This window comes from Manis pentadactyla, chromosome 7, assembly GCF_030020395.1.
Source record: "Manis pentadactyla isolate mManPen7 chromosome 7, mManPen7.hap1, whole genome shotgun sequence".
NCBI classification, from domain to species: Eukaryota; Metazoa; Chordata; class Mammalia; order Pholidota; family Manidae; genus Manis; species Manis pentadactyla.
Genome location: NC_080025.1, coordinates 148,171,035 through 148,190,533, shown reverse-complemented (window position 1 = coordinate 148,190,533; position 19,499 = coordinate 148,171,035). Strand labels below are relative to the sequence as shown.

Sequence of the window (19,499 nt, the reverse complement as noted above, 5' to 3'; positions counted from 1 at the left end):
TCAGAGGAAGCAGGCCATGAGGGTGGAGATCCTCGTGAGGGGACCCACCCCCAAGTGCACCCTCACCCTCTGCACCCCGTGAGGACAGGGCAAGAAGGCACCAGCTGTGAACCGGGAAGAGAGCCCCACCAGACAAGCCTCGGGGCACCCTGATCGGGGACTTCCGGCCCCCACAGCTCCGAGGGAGAAAGGAGTGCTGTTCAGGCCGCCCTGCGTGCAGTCTTCTGTTACAGCTGCCTGGATGGACAGAGACAGGCTGGGACTCACCCAGGTCAGTGGTGAGTGGACTGGCTTCAGTGGTATCCTGTTCTTGTTCCGGACTTTAATGGAAGGGCACGCTTCCCAAGTTTCACCATTAAACAGGTAGTCTCCTCTAGGTCATCTAGTCAGCCTTTACCTTCCACTCACAATAAAGGGTTAGCTGCGTTTGTGTGGCCAGCAGGCATAGCTTATGACCCACAGCATTACCACCAAATCATCCCCAAATGGCCCATTTTCACAGGATTTGCATGCTTACACCATACCATTTAACTGCACTGACAGCCTCCCCCCTCATGGCACTTAAAAATTTTAGAGATCCTTGGAAGAATCCCTTTTAACACTAGTTAACAAGAAGAACAACCATGCAACCTTAGATATTCACGGCGCACATGCCTATGCCAGCAGGTAAACTGTAGTTATTGCAAGACTTCTATAAACAGAATCACAACGTCCCCATTTTTTCTATACTATACCAATAACTTGTATGTAACTCCTGTGTCAGTGACCTATAATGATGAGATGGAGCTGCTATATATTATCGGAGTTCATGAAAATCACAGGCAATTTTGAATAAAGGTCTTCAGTGAAGCAAATGGTAACCAGAGAAACTAACTTTCACACCCTGTGGTCTGAGGTCGGTTCTCACAGAAAGTTTACTTTACCTTTCCGAGCATTCTGCCCAGGAAGTAGTAGTGTCTGGCAAAGGAGTCGCCCACAAGCATCTGAGCAGCCGGGTTGGGGTACAGAAGCCCTTCGTTAGTAGTCTTGAAGAAGCCCTGGTTGGGGTTAAATCCTGACTTCAGTAGTTCATTCAGAAACTCTCTGAAAATACCACCACCATCAATGCCAGCTTCATCCAGGCCATGCGCATTGAGTAAGTGCACGCGGATCCGCTTTTTCAAATCAGGCTCTGTTAAAAAACGGGGTTGGGGCAAGGAGAAAAGAGTTAAAAAGAAATCAATAAAATTAGTTGTTATTACAGGCAGTTTAGGGATGAGGAGCAAGAATATTAGAGATATTTAATGCAGGACTCAAAATCAATGAGATTAAAAAGAGACAATGATACAGACTTACCACCATTTCCCCCAGTGAGCAAGCACGGAGTTGGGGTGCCTGGGAGGAAGTTAAGTCACCACACAAGCTCTAGGGACATAACAGACTGAAATACTAGGAGGGAGGGATAGAGATTATGGACACAAGGATTCTATTGGGGCATTATCACCAGAAAGGCAAAAAAGATAAAGATGTCAGTGAAATTAACATTGGAAAGACCTTTTGAAAGATGCAAACAGGCAGGAGAATCAGAAGCCAGAATCTCTATCATTTAAAAGTGGTATCTGGCTCAAAAAAGGGGAATATTTTTGGTTACACAATGTGTTGCAAATATTAAAATTTTTAAAACCATAAAGCTGCATAACTATGCCTGATAGCTGAAAGAAATTTCCAGTCTTCATAAGGATGGCTCTGCCTTATGAAGAGCTAACGGGTCCCTGGACTCATGTGTAATGACTACAACAGCCTTTGACAGAGGCCCCAAGTACAAATCAAAAGAGTGATTCTGCCAAAAGTCAGAACCAGGCGGCCTCTGGTCAACAGGTGTAATCAGGGAGCACGTTTGAGAAAGTCACCGACATGTCCTTTATCTACTCCCACCAATGACCTTCAGGTGCTCTGCAATGAGAGGCGGGAGAGGGACAGAGGCGCAGGCAGGAGGCTGCTGTGTCCGTGTGGAGGGAGGGGAGCTGGATGCCCCACCGTTCAAAGGCTTTACTGAACCACTGACACTTTTCAGACTTAGTGTACAGTCACCCAAACACAGGCGACCCACTCTGGAAGGGGGGTGGCAAAATGCAAGCTCAGCAGAGCCTCCAGGAAGGTGATTTCAAGTGTCAGCCTCTGAAGTCACAGAACCTGGGGATGAATGTTCTGTAACAGGTCTCAACAGGGCCGGCACCACTCCAACTCCTCAAATGGACCGAGGGCAAAGCCACTGTGCATGGCAGTGCCCCTTTGTCTTCCTCTGAGCCATCACGGGAGGCTCACCCCCTCCTTGCCAGCAGGGACCGCAGCTGACCCCATCTTCATCAGAGGCAGGTGAACAGACCTCAACTGTTCGCCTGCAGAATTCTCGAGCTTGGCAAAGGAGTGCCTATCACGCGGATTCCCCGAGCCAGGACCTACACTAGGAATTTACATTCATTACTTCAAATCCACCAACAACCTTCCAAGTGGAAAATGTCCCTATTCCGCAGTGAGAAGACCAAGGACAAGGAGGGTGGATCCCCATCTACAGACACAGTGGGTCCTGGAAAAGGCGGTGCTGGGCTTCCAGTGTCTATATTACCCACAGAACACAGGTTCCTTTCTACTAGAATACATTCTTTATTTTTAAAATGTTAACTATCCTTAAATGAAGAACATGCTTTTTACTGATGAATAAATCTCACAAGTGTGTTATTTGCATCTATTTTAACTAATATGATTACAAAGTATGTTCAATCTCAAGTTCTAGAGAAAATGCCAAAAGAGATCTAGGTGGATAATTATAAATTACAGATGTTGTGGATAAAGTGATGGTTCCTGCGGCGGGGATTCTCACTTGGCCCTGGTCGGCTAGCTCACTACACAGGTGTGGGCAACACATTGTTATTGACTCTACATAAAGAGCTCCGCCCAGTGCTCTGGGCGACATAGTGGCACGGCTGCAAGGCTGCAGGAGAGCAGAGCAGAGGCTGGGGTGGTGGCAGTGCCGAGGACAGAGACTGAGACGGCTGTGCGGGCAGAGGGACCCAGAGGCAGAGACAGGCTTGCTGCCTGCAGACTCACTCTGATAGACAGGATTCTAGTGACTGACCTGCCACTGTGGAAATAAAGTTGGGAATAATCCCTTTCACCCCAAGAACGTTCTACTGTCATTTCTTTGGTCACACTGAATCCATAGTGAACTTGCCCGGGGCTGGAACCCATTGGCAAGACAGATGCAAAACAAAAATAGAGTCGGGTTATTTCTTGCCTTAAATATATCCTCTTAATACCTGGTATTAAAGATGAACTATAAGCATTTATTTATCATATACAGTACTTCTCAAGCTGATTGTCAGCAATTAGCAGCACATTCTCTAAGTATTCTGAGTGTACAAATGTTGTAAATTGGAAACCCCCAATCATAGCCCACCCTTTAATCCTCTACTCAAACTTTAGTTCTAGTGTTCTGGAGGAAGACGAATGTCTCTTAGAGACTCAATAGCCATGTAGAGAGGTCACCCCTTTAGTTACGGCTGGAGTTGACATTCTGTGGCTCCCCAAGGCTCGCCTCTGTGAACAGCAACATACAAGAGCATAAAAATATTTTCAGAATCTATCTAGTCTTCTAGGTATCTTGCTACTCCTTGTTTCTACGGGCAAATAAAAAATACCTACTCAGGCAGTAAAGTTCTAGTGGAAAAATCTAAATAAAATACGACTTTGATTTTACTGTATTACCATTTCTTCTTCAGGAAAATAATGTAATAAATCCTACCCACCAAACTCAACAAAACAAAACGAACCAGCACACAGACAGGTGGGGGCCTCGGGTGCTGAGGAGGTCAGAGCCGGCTCAGACAAGCTCACCGGAGACACTGAAGTGCCCACCAGGAGCTCACTGCAACGCACTCTCTACAGTGCTCCTCACAAGAGGCCTGGGAGTGAACGCCATCATCTCCACCTTCTCTACGTGGAGGGACTGACCCCAGCCATGCCCTCACCCAAGCAGACCGCAGTGACACGGTGCAGGGAAGAGCACGCATCCGGGTCACCAAGCCAGGCCCGCGTCCCTCTGCTTGCTCAGCTCTCAGCTGCGGACAGAAGTCACTCAACTTCTCTAGCCCCACTGGGTCAATTCACTTGTCAGATGGGGCTAATACTACACGGCAGGAAACTCTTCTGAGGTGATATGAGATAATGAGTACCCATGAAGGATGGACTTGCTTTTTAACGACTCAATGATATACGGAATAATCATATTAACTGATTAAATGTAAATGGTCAGTCCACAAAGCACTTCAAATTAATTTCCCTTAAGTAAATTAAGCATTCTGAGATATTTAATTTTACTAATTTACCTAGCAAAATACCGAACAATCTTAACACATAAAGATTCTTCCTAAGGCCTGAATTACAGAACACTTGTAAAGACAACGCGTTCCAGTGTAACTATTGCAGGAGTTTTCCAAACCCTTTAAACTAAATGCAATTATAAGGATGCACTTCTGTTGGAATACAACCAACTTTTGAGTAATTTCTGAGCTTAAGGATCACTAGGAAATTCGGGGCTTATTGTAATCAGGCAGTGAGGCTTTAAAAACTCATCTAGCATGGAACAGTTTTAAAGCCAGTGCAAACCTCCACTAAGCACCTCTTCCCCGCCGGCTGCAGGGCTCACACGCGCTCCCCGCTGACTGCCCCCCCCACCCCGCTGTCCTACCTCTTTATAAAGCCCTCCAGCATCAACCACATCTCAGCTCCTCTCTGAACACTTGCCAATTGTTGAGTTTATCATTTTGTTCTGTGTTTGTCCCCCCCTGGGTTCAATCACAAATTCAATGATCTGTTGAGCACAGCTGTGTGTGCTGAACGAAGGGTGCAGATTCCACCTGAGTCTGAGACCTCCAATCAAGTGGGAGGCAGGACAACTGCTGGACCTGATTCCCAAGGGGCTGTGAATCCCAAAAGGAGAACTTTTTCCTCAAAATTACATTAGACTAGGAATCAGAATGCCTGAGTTTTGCCCCGTTCACACAAAACGTTTGGAGAACATAATATTCTAGGCAAGAGTGACCTGGATAGTGGGGAGCTCACTACTATCACAGAGCCTGTGGTCAGCTTAGTTAAAATTCTGCCTCCGTTAGTGGTATGTGGCCTCAGAGGACTACGGCAGGGACTAAATGGCAAAACTTAACTGTGTCTGTGTAAAAGACAGAAACCTCGAGAAAGGGAGGCCAGCCTTCTTCCACTGTCCCCAGAGGATGGAATAAGCTCTTTAAGCAAAAATTGGGGGTGGGGGGGAAGGAAGGGGTTTTGCTTTCCTTGAAGAAAATTAAATGGCAACCCTAGAAGAAAAGGCAACTGCTACCTCACACCTGAGTATCTGCCATCACCTCCAGTGGCTGGGATACAGACCCTGCCAAATGTCTGCTTGTAAACCCCTACACTGCTTTAATACTGACGAAGTGCAGTATCATGGATACCATAATCTGAAGTTAAAATTATTCATATATGTTAATACTAAAACTTTTAATACTCTATGTCAAATATTAACAAGACAAATCAAGTCTTGACCTCTAAATGCTGTCCAAATTATAATTCTTTTATCTAGCAGTACTGTCATTAACACACACATCTTTTTGTAAGAAATTTGGATTATAACGGTGTTTATTTCAATGTATATAATTTGGCTTATGATTTATAATACGTAAACAGACTGTTACATACAAAATATGGAATGTAAATGGCTGCCCATCAACAATTTTAGAATTGTAAGTTGTCACCTAAATTTTAGAGACAGACATTTTGGGGCAGGGGAGTTTCTTGCCTTAAAAAAAAAATCAGTATTTGAATGGCTCTGTCGTAATGATTATTCATCAATCTTAGGAATATTATTTGGTAATACACATCTCCAAAATATGACCTTTTATGTTTCAGTTGTAAGAAGTCATTACAGAACAAGATGATGGACACTAACTTTCTAACATGATTCCCCAGCTCCCCCTTCCTCCCACCCCATATGCATACATACAGAATCATACAAACCATTTTCTGGGGAAAGTTTATCATAAGCATCTTCATAAATATAATTTCTTCTTATTGTGACATTTATTCCATCCAGAAATGGACCATCTCCTTGAACTTCTTGCTTATCTGCATAAATCAACCTTTGAAAGATCTAACAAACAGGGCAAGTTACTAAGGTTATCTGAAACAACAGGTTTTTATTATAAACATAAATAACCAAAAGGAAAAACTGTTGGATCAACTTTAACTTTTGTATATTTCCATAAAGTCTGAAAGAAATTTTAAAGGTCAAGGTATCAAATACACTGATTTTATGCCTTATCAATAAATGTGCAATAGTCATGCACTTTGTAATACTGCTCCTTTCCCCCTTTTTACAACAAATTAAAAAAATCCCATGCTGTAGTGTATTTTCAGTATTTTCTTTTACAAACCCTTTATTTGCAAACCCAGGAGGCAGAGGGAAGAAGAAAGAATAGCTTTGTAAGGGTATGTATTAATATTAGTGTGAAAATCTCCATAACAATAAAATTCAAGTAATTTTTTTAATGCTAAAAATCCAGTAGAGGGAGCTCAGGAGTTATCAGTGCTAGGCGAGCCTGTGCTGATGAGACACCAACAGCTTCAAAAGGCACTCATTCTTCTGTTCTCTCTTTAGGAGAAGTGGGCAAGTTCAGACATACCCTTTTGAAGCCATTACCTAAGGGCCCAGTCATTTTTAGAAATCTGGTTTAAGTTGTTAAATACAAACCAAATATTTTAAATCAAATTTGGAAACAGATAAATACTAACAAAGTTTTCCAAGTCAGTCAAAAATCATCAGGCAAGAAATTAAGATACTTGTCCATTTCTTTTTTATACAGTTTGTGAAAATGAGCTTTTATAGAACCTTTTCATAAAACTTGCATTTTCAAAAATAACGCAAAATTTACTAGACAAAAAGGACCTTAGATTCCAATTATGAGAAAACAATAGCCTAACTATAGTTACAGCCAAGGAGAAAAACATTTCAAGTTTATGCAGAGATATCTGGTTGGATCATGCCTTTATAATTGTCATTTTGTCACTGTCAGTGTATCATCATCAAGTATTACAGTCTAGTGAGAAAAATATAAATTACATAACCAGCTCGATACTGGGCAGCTTTAGGGATTTTTAATTGGTGTTAATTTTTAAACACTGAAATGATATAAATAACCACGAAACACAGGAGCCTGTTTATAAAGAAACCAAACTGCATACCTTTACTCGTTCCTCAAACGGGACCACGAAGGGCAGCTCGGTAAGGATGGCAAGTTGTCTCTCCTCGGACACGGACAGTGGTGGGGGCTCCAAGCCTACTGCAACGCACGGTGAAACCGTCGTTAGTGGTGCACACCCTCCCTGCCAGGCCCACGAGGCTACACACTATGGCTCCACTTACAGATATGCTGCAAAAAGCAAAGCTATTGGGGTAAAAAACCAACCACTGGTTGCCAGGAGCTGGGGGTGGAGGAAAGGTCAGCTACACCGGGAATGAGGTAATTTCTGGAGTGGTAAGTATTCTATTTGGTTGATCATGGCAGTGTATGTTTATCAAAAATCACAGGACGGCACACAACAAAGGGAGTTTCACAGTAAACCTGCATTAAAAGAGAAAAGTGCTCCAGAACTCACCATCCAGGGTGGACTGCAGGGGGCCTATTCTCCCCATTCGCCGGAACCGCCACGCGTGCCTGGAAGCTGGCACATAGAGCTGGGTGACCTGCAGGGACCAGCAACCCTTGCTTAGTACCTCCTCATGTTCTAGCATAAACTGCTACCTGTCCCATGTGCGTGCAGCAGTGTCTCTCATCTACCTCTGCTAGCCAGGTCCCTTCCGTGCTCTCTGCCCCATGCTAGCTGCTCTTTTACACTCTAACAGTGTGACTGCTTTTTCCAGCATCTCCAGGAAATCTCTACTTGTTCTATTTAATGATGTGTAATGTCTGGGCATAGGAAATCATGATGATATGATTGCTTACAAAGAAAACCATACCACATTAAAAACATTAACAACTTCTTACTATTACCAAGTATCCATTTTCTCATAATTAAAAAAGCCTGTTTGAACTGGTATCAAATAAGGTTATGTGACACACTGCTTCATAGCTCTTCCATCTGTCGGCCCTGCAGCCCTTACAATTCTGACACAGACACCCTTGTCCTATAGCAGTCCCATCGCCTGCACTTTACTAATTGTATCCTCATGGTGTGATTTAACATGCATGTCCAGGCCCTTCAGTTCCTATAAATTTGTACTTATATCTACAGGTTTCATCACATGTGGGTCTGACATTTGGCAAGAACACGTCAGGGCAGCGTGCTCTTCCCTCCCAAGGTGCTGTCTGCTTGCCGCAGGTCTGCATGATGGCTGTTACAGGTCAGCAATGAGGTGGAAGATTTGTGCCAAAACAAAAACATGAGTCAATTATGCCACCAGACACACTGGCTCAGCTGACCTTTCTTTCTGGAGTAAAGCAGCAGCATGTAATTTACGTTCTGGCAATAATAGACTCCTGTCTCCCGGGGGGCTTCCAGCCCAGTGCTGGGGCCCAGTGCGGACACCAGGATGTGGGTGCCCATTCGGAAATGCCTTCCTCACATACTATTAGCTGGAATACTTTTATACTGAGAAGGATCTAGGGTCACCAACTGTGTGCTTGGCCTGAGGTACAGTTCGTAAAGGAAAAGCAGGCTTTTTACAAACTGGTACTCAAAGTAACGGGGTGGTTCCTTTGCATCCTACAAAAATGGCCAATAAAGCTCCTCTTCTTTTTCAGTATCATCACGAACCCAGTTTTAAACCTATGTCGCATTTAGTCCACAGCACCTCCTGCTGGCAGGCTGGAGCCCCGGCAGCTTGTGGCCCTGGCACAGGACTCAGTGCCTCCTGCGGTTCCCTTGCTGGGCAGGGACAGCACGCTCCATGTGCACCTTGCAGGGACTGTTTCTTTTCCTTGGGAAGGGCTGTTTGGAGGCCTTTCCCTGAGCCTTGGAGGTGGTTCCCTCATCCAGGGTCTGCCACCATGCCAGCCTGCTCAGTGGGCAGAGGTAGAAGCGCAACAATCTTAATTCAAAGATAAAATATCTTGTGTGGAAATAATGCTTCTGAAACTTTTCTGAAACACCCGTTTTCTTTAATGTTTACGTAATGTTGTTTTCTTCCATGCCCCTCCACTCTCTGCCCTCATCCCCAAGATTTTTGAATCAATCTAGTCATCCCTTTTTCTGACAAACAAAAATGAAAATACCTCATGGCCTTTGTTAGTTATTTAAACTTTTTTAAAAATATACTATTGAAGCTACTATTGATCTAGATCTTGGTAATACTGAAATTTGCTTCCATTCCTTTAGAAAATCAAGGATAAGCTCCATTTCTTTTAAGTACTAAATATATATTGATAGTACCAATAAAAGCAAAACCTTTTCAACCTCAACAAAGAATCATTAGGCTTCAATATAATGCTATAATCAGCAAATTAGGATTGGTAACAAGTCAAGACACATGTTTAAGTCATGTATGATATCACTATATATTCTTTTATGTGATCTGAGAGTTAATAATAGTTTACTGCTAATATTTAGTTACTTAACAATAAACAATTTTAAAGGATTTATTCTTCTCCCTGGAATTACAAAAGCTGAAAAAATATACTTGACAATAAACTATCACAAAGACCTTTCCATAATACCTTATCTGCTTTGATATCTTCTTGCTCTGACAGCCAGTGATTTGGAGGACAGAAATTTCTCCTTGTGTCTCTGGACTTCAGCATTTTCACCAGATTGGTGATGACCTGAAGAGGAAGAACAGGACCATGTGACATAAAACAAGCTCAGTGACCACGCTGCACAAAAGAAGTGACACTGCCCGTCGGAAGTCGAAGGACACAGCTCACTTCCTCCACTAAGTGCCTGACAGGCATGGGCTTCAGCCTTGCCACCATCAGACCAGTGTACAGAAGTATGTCATTCAGTGGTCACCACAATGAGTTTTAAGTACAAAGCAGTAAGTTACCTGACAACAGAGAAAAATTAACATAAATATGTGCCTAACCTGCTGTTTTAAAAACTACAAGGGCAGTAGTAATTACGTTTTGAAACAAATGTGGGAATGTTATTAGCTCATCTGGGCTAAATGAAAGACATCTCTAAGTACAGCAATTTCATAAAACTTTTTCCTTGGGTAAGATAGCATTTCTTCCTTTTCTGAAAACCATGGTGAGGAGACAAAGAAGTGGCCTGGGTATACATGGCTCATGTCTTCCAAAAGGAAAAACAGTTTCAGTATTTCCCTCACATAAGCTTTTGGCATTCAGTCCACACCCCACGCTAGCCGCACACACCTGGTCCACCTTCCTTCACAAGCACCCCAGATGCGCCGGCCCGACCTCCCGCTGTGCATTGTCCCCTCTGACGGGAGTAAGCTCCTCACAGAGTTCCCAGAAATCCAGTAGGTACTTGATGACTTACTTGGGATCAATAATTAATTATAAATTTTATAATATGTGATTAAAGAGATGTAATAGCACCATCATTTTTAAAAGACCTGAAGTTCCATGTTAAATAGAAATGTATTCTGTAATGAACAAGATAAACCACCATAAAATTGTAAATACAGTTTTACACCTTTACAACCAGGATTTGATACTATAAACACTACATAGTTAAAATAAGACTATGATGATGTTTTCTAAAAAGGCCAGATTTGTGTACACACTGCCTCTAATTAAGTAAACAATAATTTGGATAAGCAATAACGAAATTAAAGTAATGTGGTAAATTTCCAAATATACCCACTGGACAAGCAAGACTGCATAATCTCAAATGTCAATGGAGATTTCCCTTTAAAATTCCACAATATAGCAACAGAAACACAAATGTTTCTTTTATGACATACAAACCCTGGCTGGCATCCACAGCCACCAGAAATTGTGTTGTATGAAAAATGGGTGAGAAAGGGTCCCTGGCTGGTAGCTCAGGCCATTGTCACGGGGACAGCGGACAGTGTGCCCACGGACAGGGAAATGTACCGCTTGAGCGGTTTGGCCACGTAGACAGAACGAGAGTAGTAGACCTCTCATGATCCAGAGTACGGCTTTTTAACTGGTAGCTCTTCTATACCAATTTAGTTGTGACGCTTGTGGCATTTTAAAGCCTGTCCTAATACTATGGGATGTCCTTGTTGAATTAGTAGAAATTACTAAGTAGACAGGGTGAATTTGGACTAAGTTATTCTTGACTATTGGCACTGTTGTGGCTGTTCAGCGGCTAAGCCACACAATATGCAATGCTTATAATTACTGATCTCTCGTGTAGCTGAGGAACACAGACAGCAGCCTAGTTTTTTGTTCTATCTGGTTGACTGCATGGTCATAACAAGGATTGGTCACAGAAATAACGCACTTAATTCTTGGAAGTCTCTCGGTTTTGTTCTTCAAAAGACAAGACTCTCAATGAGCCACGCTGCACCTGCCGTCTTGGTCTGGGCCACATCCAGCTCAGCCGAGCACACCCCCAAGCACATCACGCAGAGTGCACCCTGCAGAGCTCACCACACAGAGTGCACCCCGCAGAGAGCACCCCAGAGTGCATCACGCAGAGCTCAGCAGGTGCTTTTCCAGCAGTAGGGACCCCCCAGGCACAACCTTCTTCTATGACAGTCATACCCTGTCTTATCTTCCCATTTTCACAACCAATTTTATTGGTATTTTAAACACATTCAGATCTAACAGATATCATGTTGAAATTTACCCACAATACACAACTTTCTGACAAGTATTTACATACATTTAATTGCACCCATTTAATTATGGTTTACCCATATCATTGCATCAAACTCTGACATCCTCTTGAATATATTATGCCCAAGGGACATCTGAGGGAAACGAGCTTTACTGAGCGTAAGTGCACTGCTCAAGGGCGTGCAAGGGCATAACCAGGGCTGCTTAACTCCAGGGCAAAACTTTGCCCACCTCCTGGTACTCATCTCTGTCCAATCTATGTTTATAAGGACATTTATTTTCTGTAGGTCACAAACATTATTAAACTATATGGCAATTAATGCCATAATTTACATTTGTTTGAATTTTGAAATTAAACATTACAAAGTTTCAATACAGGGCATGTCTTTTTGTATTTCACATGAAAAAAAGAAGGAATCACATATTACTGATAAAACATCCTGGTATCTGTGATCCCCTCTCCAAAAAAAAAAAAAGGAAAGAAAAGAGAGAAACAGGGGGAGAGGGTGTGGGGTGAAAGGAGATGGTACCAAAGTGATCTGGAAGATGTTACTAAGGAGGGGATGTCGAGATAGGAGTCACTGCAGAAAAGCATCTATTAACAAGTTAAAGTTGAGAGCAAACCAAACTTGAAGATGAGTCCCAGATAGGATTGCCAGAGAAAATACAGGACGCCTGGTTAAATCTGAAGTTCAGATAAACACCAACTTATTGTTTTAATATAAATATAACCCAAATATTGCTTTATTTGAAATAAAACAATATCCAAAACTACTGAACAGGACATATTCACATCTAAAAAAGCATCTGCTGTTTATCTGAGGTTCAAATTTAACTGGGCAATACATATTTTTTATCTGTTAAATCTGGCAATACTAGACTTGGACTAATTCCCAAGACACTTCTCTAGAAAATCCCATGTATTAAATCCAGCTAAGAACATTTTCCTCCTTCATTGAAACTATTTTTCTTCCAAATTTTAAAGAAAAATACAAATTTTAAGAAGCCATGTAAATTTAACTGGGTCCATTTTGTGATGTCAGAACACCTTGAGACATGTTCCTTTTCTCTATTAATTTTCAGTATCACAAACGCAAGTGCTATACAAATATTTGGTACCAAAAAGCAAAGTTTACAGAGGTAGCCATTAAAAAAGTTACATAAATTGACTAAAGATTGTGAAAGGTAAGGACAACTGGAGTAACAACCTTAACCTAGTTCAACCGAGAGCCAGTGTTGAGGTCAGAAGACAGTTTTTGTTTCACCTTCAGTTAATTTTACCAAATTTTCTGGCCTAGATATCCCTACTACAGAAGGCTGTTACCCAAGCTGAAGGACTTATAGAATTTTAGATTCAAAAAGAACCTCGGGGGGAGTGGGAGCAATGTTTGGAGCCAAGATGAAAGGCCGCGAGTACCTGCCAAGGGACCCTCGGCCCCTCCTCGTTGGGCGTGCGGGAACCTCCCAGATGAATGGAAATGTCCACACAGGGGCGCCACCAAAAGCAGTTTTAATGCAATTCGATTGAGGAGAAGCCAGTCAGTAATTGTTTTAAGCTGCTCCTGGGAGATCCTGACATGCAGTTAGACTTGAAAACCAGTGTTAGGAAACAGGAAGTAAACAGTAAACAAGCCACCGGAGTAGCCAGGGCGCCGACTCCACACCCGGTCCCAGCAGGTGCTCACGGTCCCAGACACAACAGCACCACACTGACAGGACGTGCTTAAGGGCTTCTCCATGCTAGATCTGAACCTTAGATCAAATAAATGCTCAAAAACTAATAAAATGATTTAAGTAAACACTCAGAAATGCAAACAATCGTTACATATGTTCTATTATTTACCAATTGAATTAACGATAGGTGACACTTGTAAGCAGGTCTCTCTTAGCTCCTGTGTTGAACAGATCAAGTCAATAACTGCTTAGAAGCATACAGATCTGGCATAAAAACCACAATGGACAAATGTCTAAGTCAAAGATTATAAATTAACTGGCACTATTTCACAGGATCACTGTGTTTGAGAGTTCACTGCCTATGAGGATCACAAGAAAATCTTGACTGAAGACTGTAGGGAAATATTCCTGAGCATTATAAATATTACATCATATGACTCACTTCCATTTATTTATGCATACCATCTTAGGTGAACAAAGGCCGTCAGCATTAGAGTATGCCAGTTCTGAGTGGAGATCACTGCTATTTAGCTATGTTAGTGCAACCAAACACACTCACACATAATCCGAATTTTGAAAGGCAGCTGAAAGACTAAATTACATTATAATAGAAAGTAGTAGTCTTTTTCTCTTAAATCTCATAAATAAAATCAAACATCTTAGGTAATTCTTTCAAACAATACAAAGCATATGATAACAGCACAAATTTATGTTAGGTGTGGTAAATGGTAAATATGTATCAAATAAGAAATTTAAAAATTTTGATTTCATAATGAAGAATATATAAAAATGGAATGAGAAAAACCAGTAAGGCAGCAGCTCTGAGAATATCACCTCACAGAAGAGCAGCAAGAGTTTTCCCAGACAAAATCGGAAGTTCAGAATGACCTTAATGGCTGCTTTCATCCTCTGCACTCCAGAGGCACTGACCTCAGCTTTGTTTTATCTCAATGTAATCAGACGAATGCTTGTCTTCTTCACTACTAATGATACTGAAAGCACGGGGCCTCCGGCCGCCTTCATTTATGACACTCCTGTTGGCAGCAGCGGCCCAGCCTGGGCAGTCAGGAAGCGTCTAACATGGATCACGGCTGTCACAGGCCAAGAGACTCTTACGAGGCCCTTGGTTACCACTTGTGAAAACTGGCCTTTTTTGAAAGCCACCAGTATTCTGTGCCATGTTGAAAACACTATGAAAATACTTCTTAAAAACATTCACTGTATTTACTCAAAACAAACACACCTTCAAAGATCGAGAACTACATGGCACCACTCTATAGGAACAAAGGACGTGTGGCTTTGTGACACTTGGTCACCACCGACAGTTCTTGGTGGCACTTTAGGATGTAATCAGGGTACTGCTGGCATCTAGTGCTTTTACTGTTTTAAGATGTCTTTCTGAAACTGAGGATCACTCATGACATAGCCCTCTCCTCTGTACATATAGATGTGTGCAGACAGGGAAGGCACAAGAGTCCCCCTCTGTCCCCCAGCACACCTCCTTGCTTTGAGGTAACTCCTCTCAGTTTGACAGCTGCAGACACACAAGACAGGACCCCCATTCCCTCACGGGGCTCAAGCAGTTACCACTATAAATTACACTACAAGAGTTTATAAATTTAATGAATGCATAAACTGTTTTAGCAGTGTCAATGCAGGGCTGGGAAACTGACCTCAATTGTTATAGTGACAAAGAAAGATGACCCTACCCACTTAAAATTCTATGTTCTGTGACCAGCCAACAGAGTCTCTCACAGAAATTAGCTTCTAGAGGACCATCGTAAGACTGAAAAATGAAAATAGTCGGTGGTTGAAGCAGTCAGGTCTCATCATTTGCAATACTGTCAAAAATGAATGGAATGAAGGAAATCATTGGCAAAACGCTTCTTCCTTCTTTGATTGGTTCTTCCTTGAATTTTCAGCTCAAATTTGGCACTGAGATATACAACACACGCTAGCATTCTACCTTACCACTTTTCAGAGGGGGTTGTATAGTAGCAACTGAGTTCAAATGCTGGCTTTATCATCTACTACTATGTGACCTCATCTGTAAAAAAAATGGGGATAGAGTATCTTTGGCACAGATTTACTGCATTATATGAATTAATATATGTAAAGCTCCTAGAATGTTGTCTGAAACAGTTACCATTGAAGAATATTTTAAAGATAATTTTTTCTGAAAAGAAAAATTAATAGAGGCTATCCTCTTTCCTATTCAAAGACTATACCTTGATTTTTTATTATTGTTAGGCTAGGGATCAGCTCAATAGCAGGTAATATAAAAAAACTTTTTTTTTCTGAGAGAACAGGAATCCTGTTTAAAAAATTGTCTTGAAACAAATTCAATTTCAAAACCTAAAACAATCCTATACCAAAAAGAAGTAAACTTCACCCAAATTTCTTAAAACCCTCAATCCTTAGTCAAGTTGTAATGAGTTATTCTGAGGTGTAAGAAAAAATTCAATACAAAAAAAAAAAAATTTTCATTGAGTGCTTCAGTAAAATAAAGCAGGCTGGTGGGAAAATATCTTACATAACATTACTAAATTAAAAGATTTCTAGGTCCTAAAGATAAGCCTGTCATATGAAAATAATGAAATCCTCGATAGTTGGTATAAATACTGAAATTATCTGATACATAAAATCTGATATCCTACACAGTAGAAAGCTTTATTAACAAAGATTCCACAGTGTAATTAAAAACTTAAAGAAAAACATATATGCTACCGTAATACACATATCCAGGAAAAGTTTACACCAGAATTTTAAGTTTTAAATGGGTAAGAGCTTATTTTTAACTTAGAAAAGTTGCAAAGTAGTCCATCTTTAAGAAGGTATATATTAAGGGCTCAACATGTAACCTTTAAAGTTTGGGAATATACAGACAGGTGATTAAAATAAACTGTGCAAACCAAATTCAGTGATGCATTAGCACTGTATTCATGTAATCAAAACATTATCAGTTACTCTCACTACTACTAATGCCCTGCTTGTAAGTGAAATGTGTTGTAAAATCAGGCAGAATGGGCTGGATAGAGACTATCTTGCACTCGTAGGATGAATAAGCAGTCCTTAATTAGCCCATCAGGTTAAGTGCAAGCATTAATGGGCCTTTCCTAAAGTCTAGCTTGACATCTTTCTCCAAACATGGCCAAGAAGAAAGTTCCATTAGCAATATTAATACAAGCTTAGTTGATCATTTTCATTCAATTAACTTCTTTCAATTAAATAGATAGCTTGACAAAAGCAGTGATAAAAGACCTACAGGGACAGCTGATGACTCGAACTGAACATTAGCGTGCGAGAGGTCACTGGTACTAAGCGGACTGTAAATCCAGCATTCAATTTGGGAAATGCATGTCTTCTGCCCTCCCTCCTTTAATGAGCGATTTTAGCTGACTAGATGTGTTTGCTGCAGAAATTTCATGGGAAGCCAAGCGCCCTTTTTCTTTCCTTTTTTTCTACCCCAATAGTTCTATTCTCAGTGGGGTGGTTTCCTGCCAACACTCCAGGCACACTAACTTGTAACTCCTCTTTCTGCATGATTAAAAATGAAGATATTTTAAAGTAATTTCTGTTCCATTTGCAATAAATCAATGACCTTATTCTGCCTGTTATTTCTTGAACAATTAAAAAAAATAAAATCTGTAAGAGATCTTTTAGTGAAAAATAAACATGAAAACATTAAAAAATTTTATTTATACTTCATCTCATCACTCCAAGCTCTTGGGACAATGTATAAAAGATGCTTGTAACAATGCAAACAGAGGGCTTTAGAGGAAGATGAAAATGACTCTCCTTAACTTAAGAGTTTGGCAAATTAAATTATGCCTGAAACAAACTTGTATTCTGTTCTTCTGAAAAGAGTCGAGTCAAAACACATTTGTACTTTACTTAACCTCAGTAAACAAACAAAAAACATACACTCTATACCTTGAATAACTGAATCCACCGTTTCTGTTCCATTTGTATGCACTGCTGCATTTCATAATTAGTAGTAACGCCAATGCTTTGAAGTGCTATGACGTATTCTTCTCGGACTTCTGGCCTTGTTTCCGGATAAGCCAGCTTGATGATCCCTAAGCATGCATCTCGAAGGCACCGGGACAACATTACCAGCTCTTCTAAAGTAAAAGGCATCATTGATGATTGTCTTTGACCTACAACTGAGAAACATAATCCAATTTTCTATTTTTTTCTCATTTCGCCACAGACACACACACACACACACACAAAGACTTAAAAGACTGAAACCTTTTCTATCATCCACTCACACAGGCCGTGGGGTCAACACAAACCACTCACAACTCTTACCCTCTATGGGGTCCCCGAAGAATTCGTTGTCATGGATGGAAATCAGCGAATGACTAAACAAGGAGCTAAAAAGATAGAAGAGCGGGATGATACGACTAGAATCTTCAAAAGACATAGGAGAACCCCGTGATATCACCTGAAGCAATGGCACCATAGACCTTGAATTGGAGAAAGGGAGAGAAAAACAATGATTTTATGATTAGTTTTAGTTGGGGAACAAATTAAGACACAACATCAGACAAATATAACCAGGGAAAATAACATTTACATTAGCAATTAAACTTAAAGGGAAGAGAAAGTCATTCTAACAATACAGGTCAATAAATAACATAAATTAAAAAACGGGACACCAACCCCCCACTACCCCCCACTGGACCAGAGTGATGAGTGTGAGCCACTGGCCCCAAGGCTGAGAACGAGAAGAGAGTCACAGTGAATGCCACCATTAAACACACACCTTACTTCCATGTGCGTGAAACCCTCCCTGCTTCCCCTCTGCTTGACATACTTAACACAGGTAGACCATTCTGGTCTCATGAAAAACCTAGCTACTTACATTTAAGAACATTCAAAACAGTCGAATTTTAAGAATGAAATTTCCTCTTTTTGGTACTAGGCTTTATTCTATTATCCAAGTTTACCTATCAGCACACATAACTGCTCCTGCTTGTAAAGGGACGTCAGAGACCACCCAGAGCAGCTCTTCAGGGAGGGGTCCTAAAGAGCTCTATAGACCCCTTTACCTGTCAAGAGCTGTGATCTACTAACTTTACTTCTCCCTCCTAGAATCGGCTCCCTTTCTTTCTTGGTTAAATGTGGTTCCTTTTCTTACTGAACATTTAGCAAACGGAGATTCACCTATAAGCTCTTTCCAAACCATGAAGCTCCGAGGTCACCTACAGTATGCCAGATCAATCCTGGGTCAGCAGACGGTGGGGGCAAGATCCTGCTCTCATCTTCCTCCATGTGTGTCTTGACCTTGAATACCCATCTCCACAAAACCACAGGTATATATCAAAGGGTCATGCGCAGGAGTCAGGATCCAGTCATCGAGTGGCTGCTCACCATTGCCAAAAGCTCTACAAGAGAGCCAAGCAGAGCACAGTGCCAGGCAGACATGCCTGTGTTCCTAGTGGGGACCTGGTGAGCATGGCTGAGCCACCTGGAGCTATCGGGTCAGAGTGACGCACTGTTCAGGGGACAGCACCGCCACCAACAGGGCTATGAGACAGGGACCCCAAGTGCAGCCGGAGTCTGTTTCCACTAAGAACCACACTCTGCTCATGATCCTACACACTCTGAACTGGCCGTCTTCCACACACAGTAGCTGCACCTTGTATTTAGCACTCTGCTGAATGAATTAATAGATGGAAGCGATGCATCCAAAATGAAAACATAGTGAGCACATACAAAAAGGGACAAAGGACAGCTGTCCTACCTCACTGCCAAAGCCAGGATGACAGAAAAAGGCTGATAGTGGATAACCGAGGCATGGGGGCGCTGCCTGGATTGCCCATCCCATGAGGACCTCCATGCCCTCAGCTTCTCCCCAACCAGCCCAGTGCTTGCCATCCATGCAGCAAGCACTGGGCTGACATGCAGAAGAAACAAGGTTCAATGCCACGTTTTGTTGGTATTGGTGAAAGTAATGGTTTGTATCATTTAGTGCCCTTGCCACTATATGCAGAACTATGAAAATAATAGATACTGTTG

The 19,499-nt window shown here is 41.7% G+C and overlaps 1 protein-coding gene across 1 annotated transcript in view; it reads right to left on the bottom strand.

The window, feature by feature from the left end:
• The window catches only part of UBE3C (ubiquitin protein ligase E3C), a 130,761-nt gene that overhangs the window by 46,347 nt on the left and 64,915 nt on the right, over positions 1-19,499 (bottom strand). The window contains exons 12-18 of the mRNA XM_036899701.2: positions 17,787-17,944; positions 17,406-17,638; positions 9,747-9,851; positions 7,690-7,777; positions 7,276-7,373; positions 6,052-6,184; positions 924-1,171 (exon numbers count right to left, since the gene is read on the bottom strand). Of these exons, the coding sequence (XP_036755596.2) occupies positions 924-1,171; positions 6,052-6,184; positions 7,276-7,373; positions 7,690-7,777; positions 9,747-9,851; positions 17,406-17,638; positions 17,787-17,944 (1,063 nt within the window). The remainder of the gene's footprint in view (positions 1-923; positions 1,172-6,051; positions 6,185-7,275; positions 7,374-7,689; positions 7,778-9,746; positions 9,852-17,405; positions 17,639-17,786; positions 17,945-19,499) is intronic.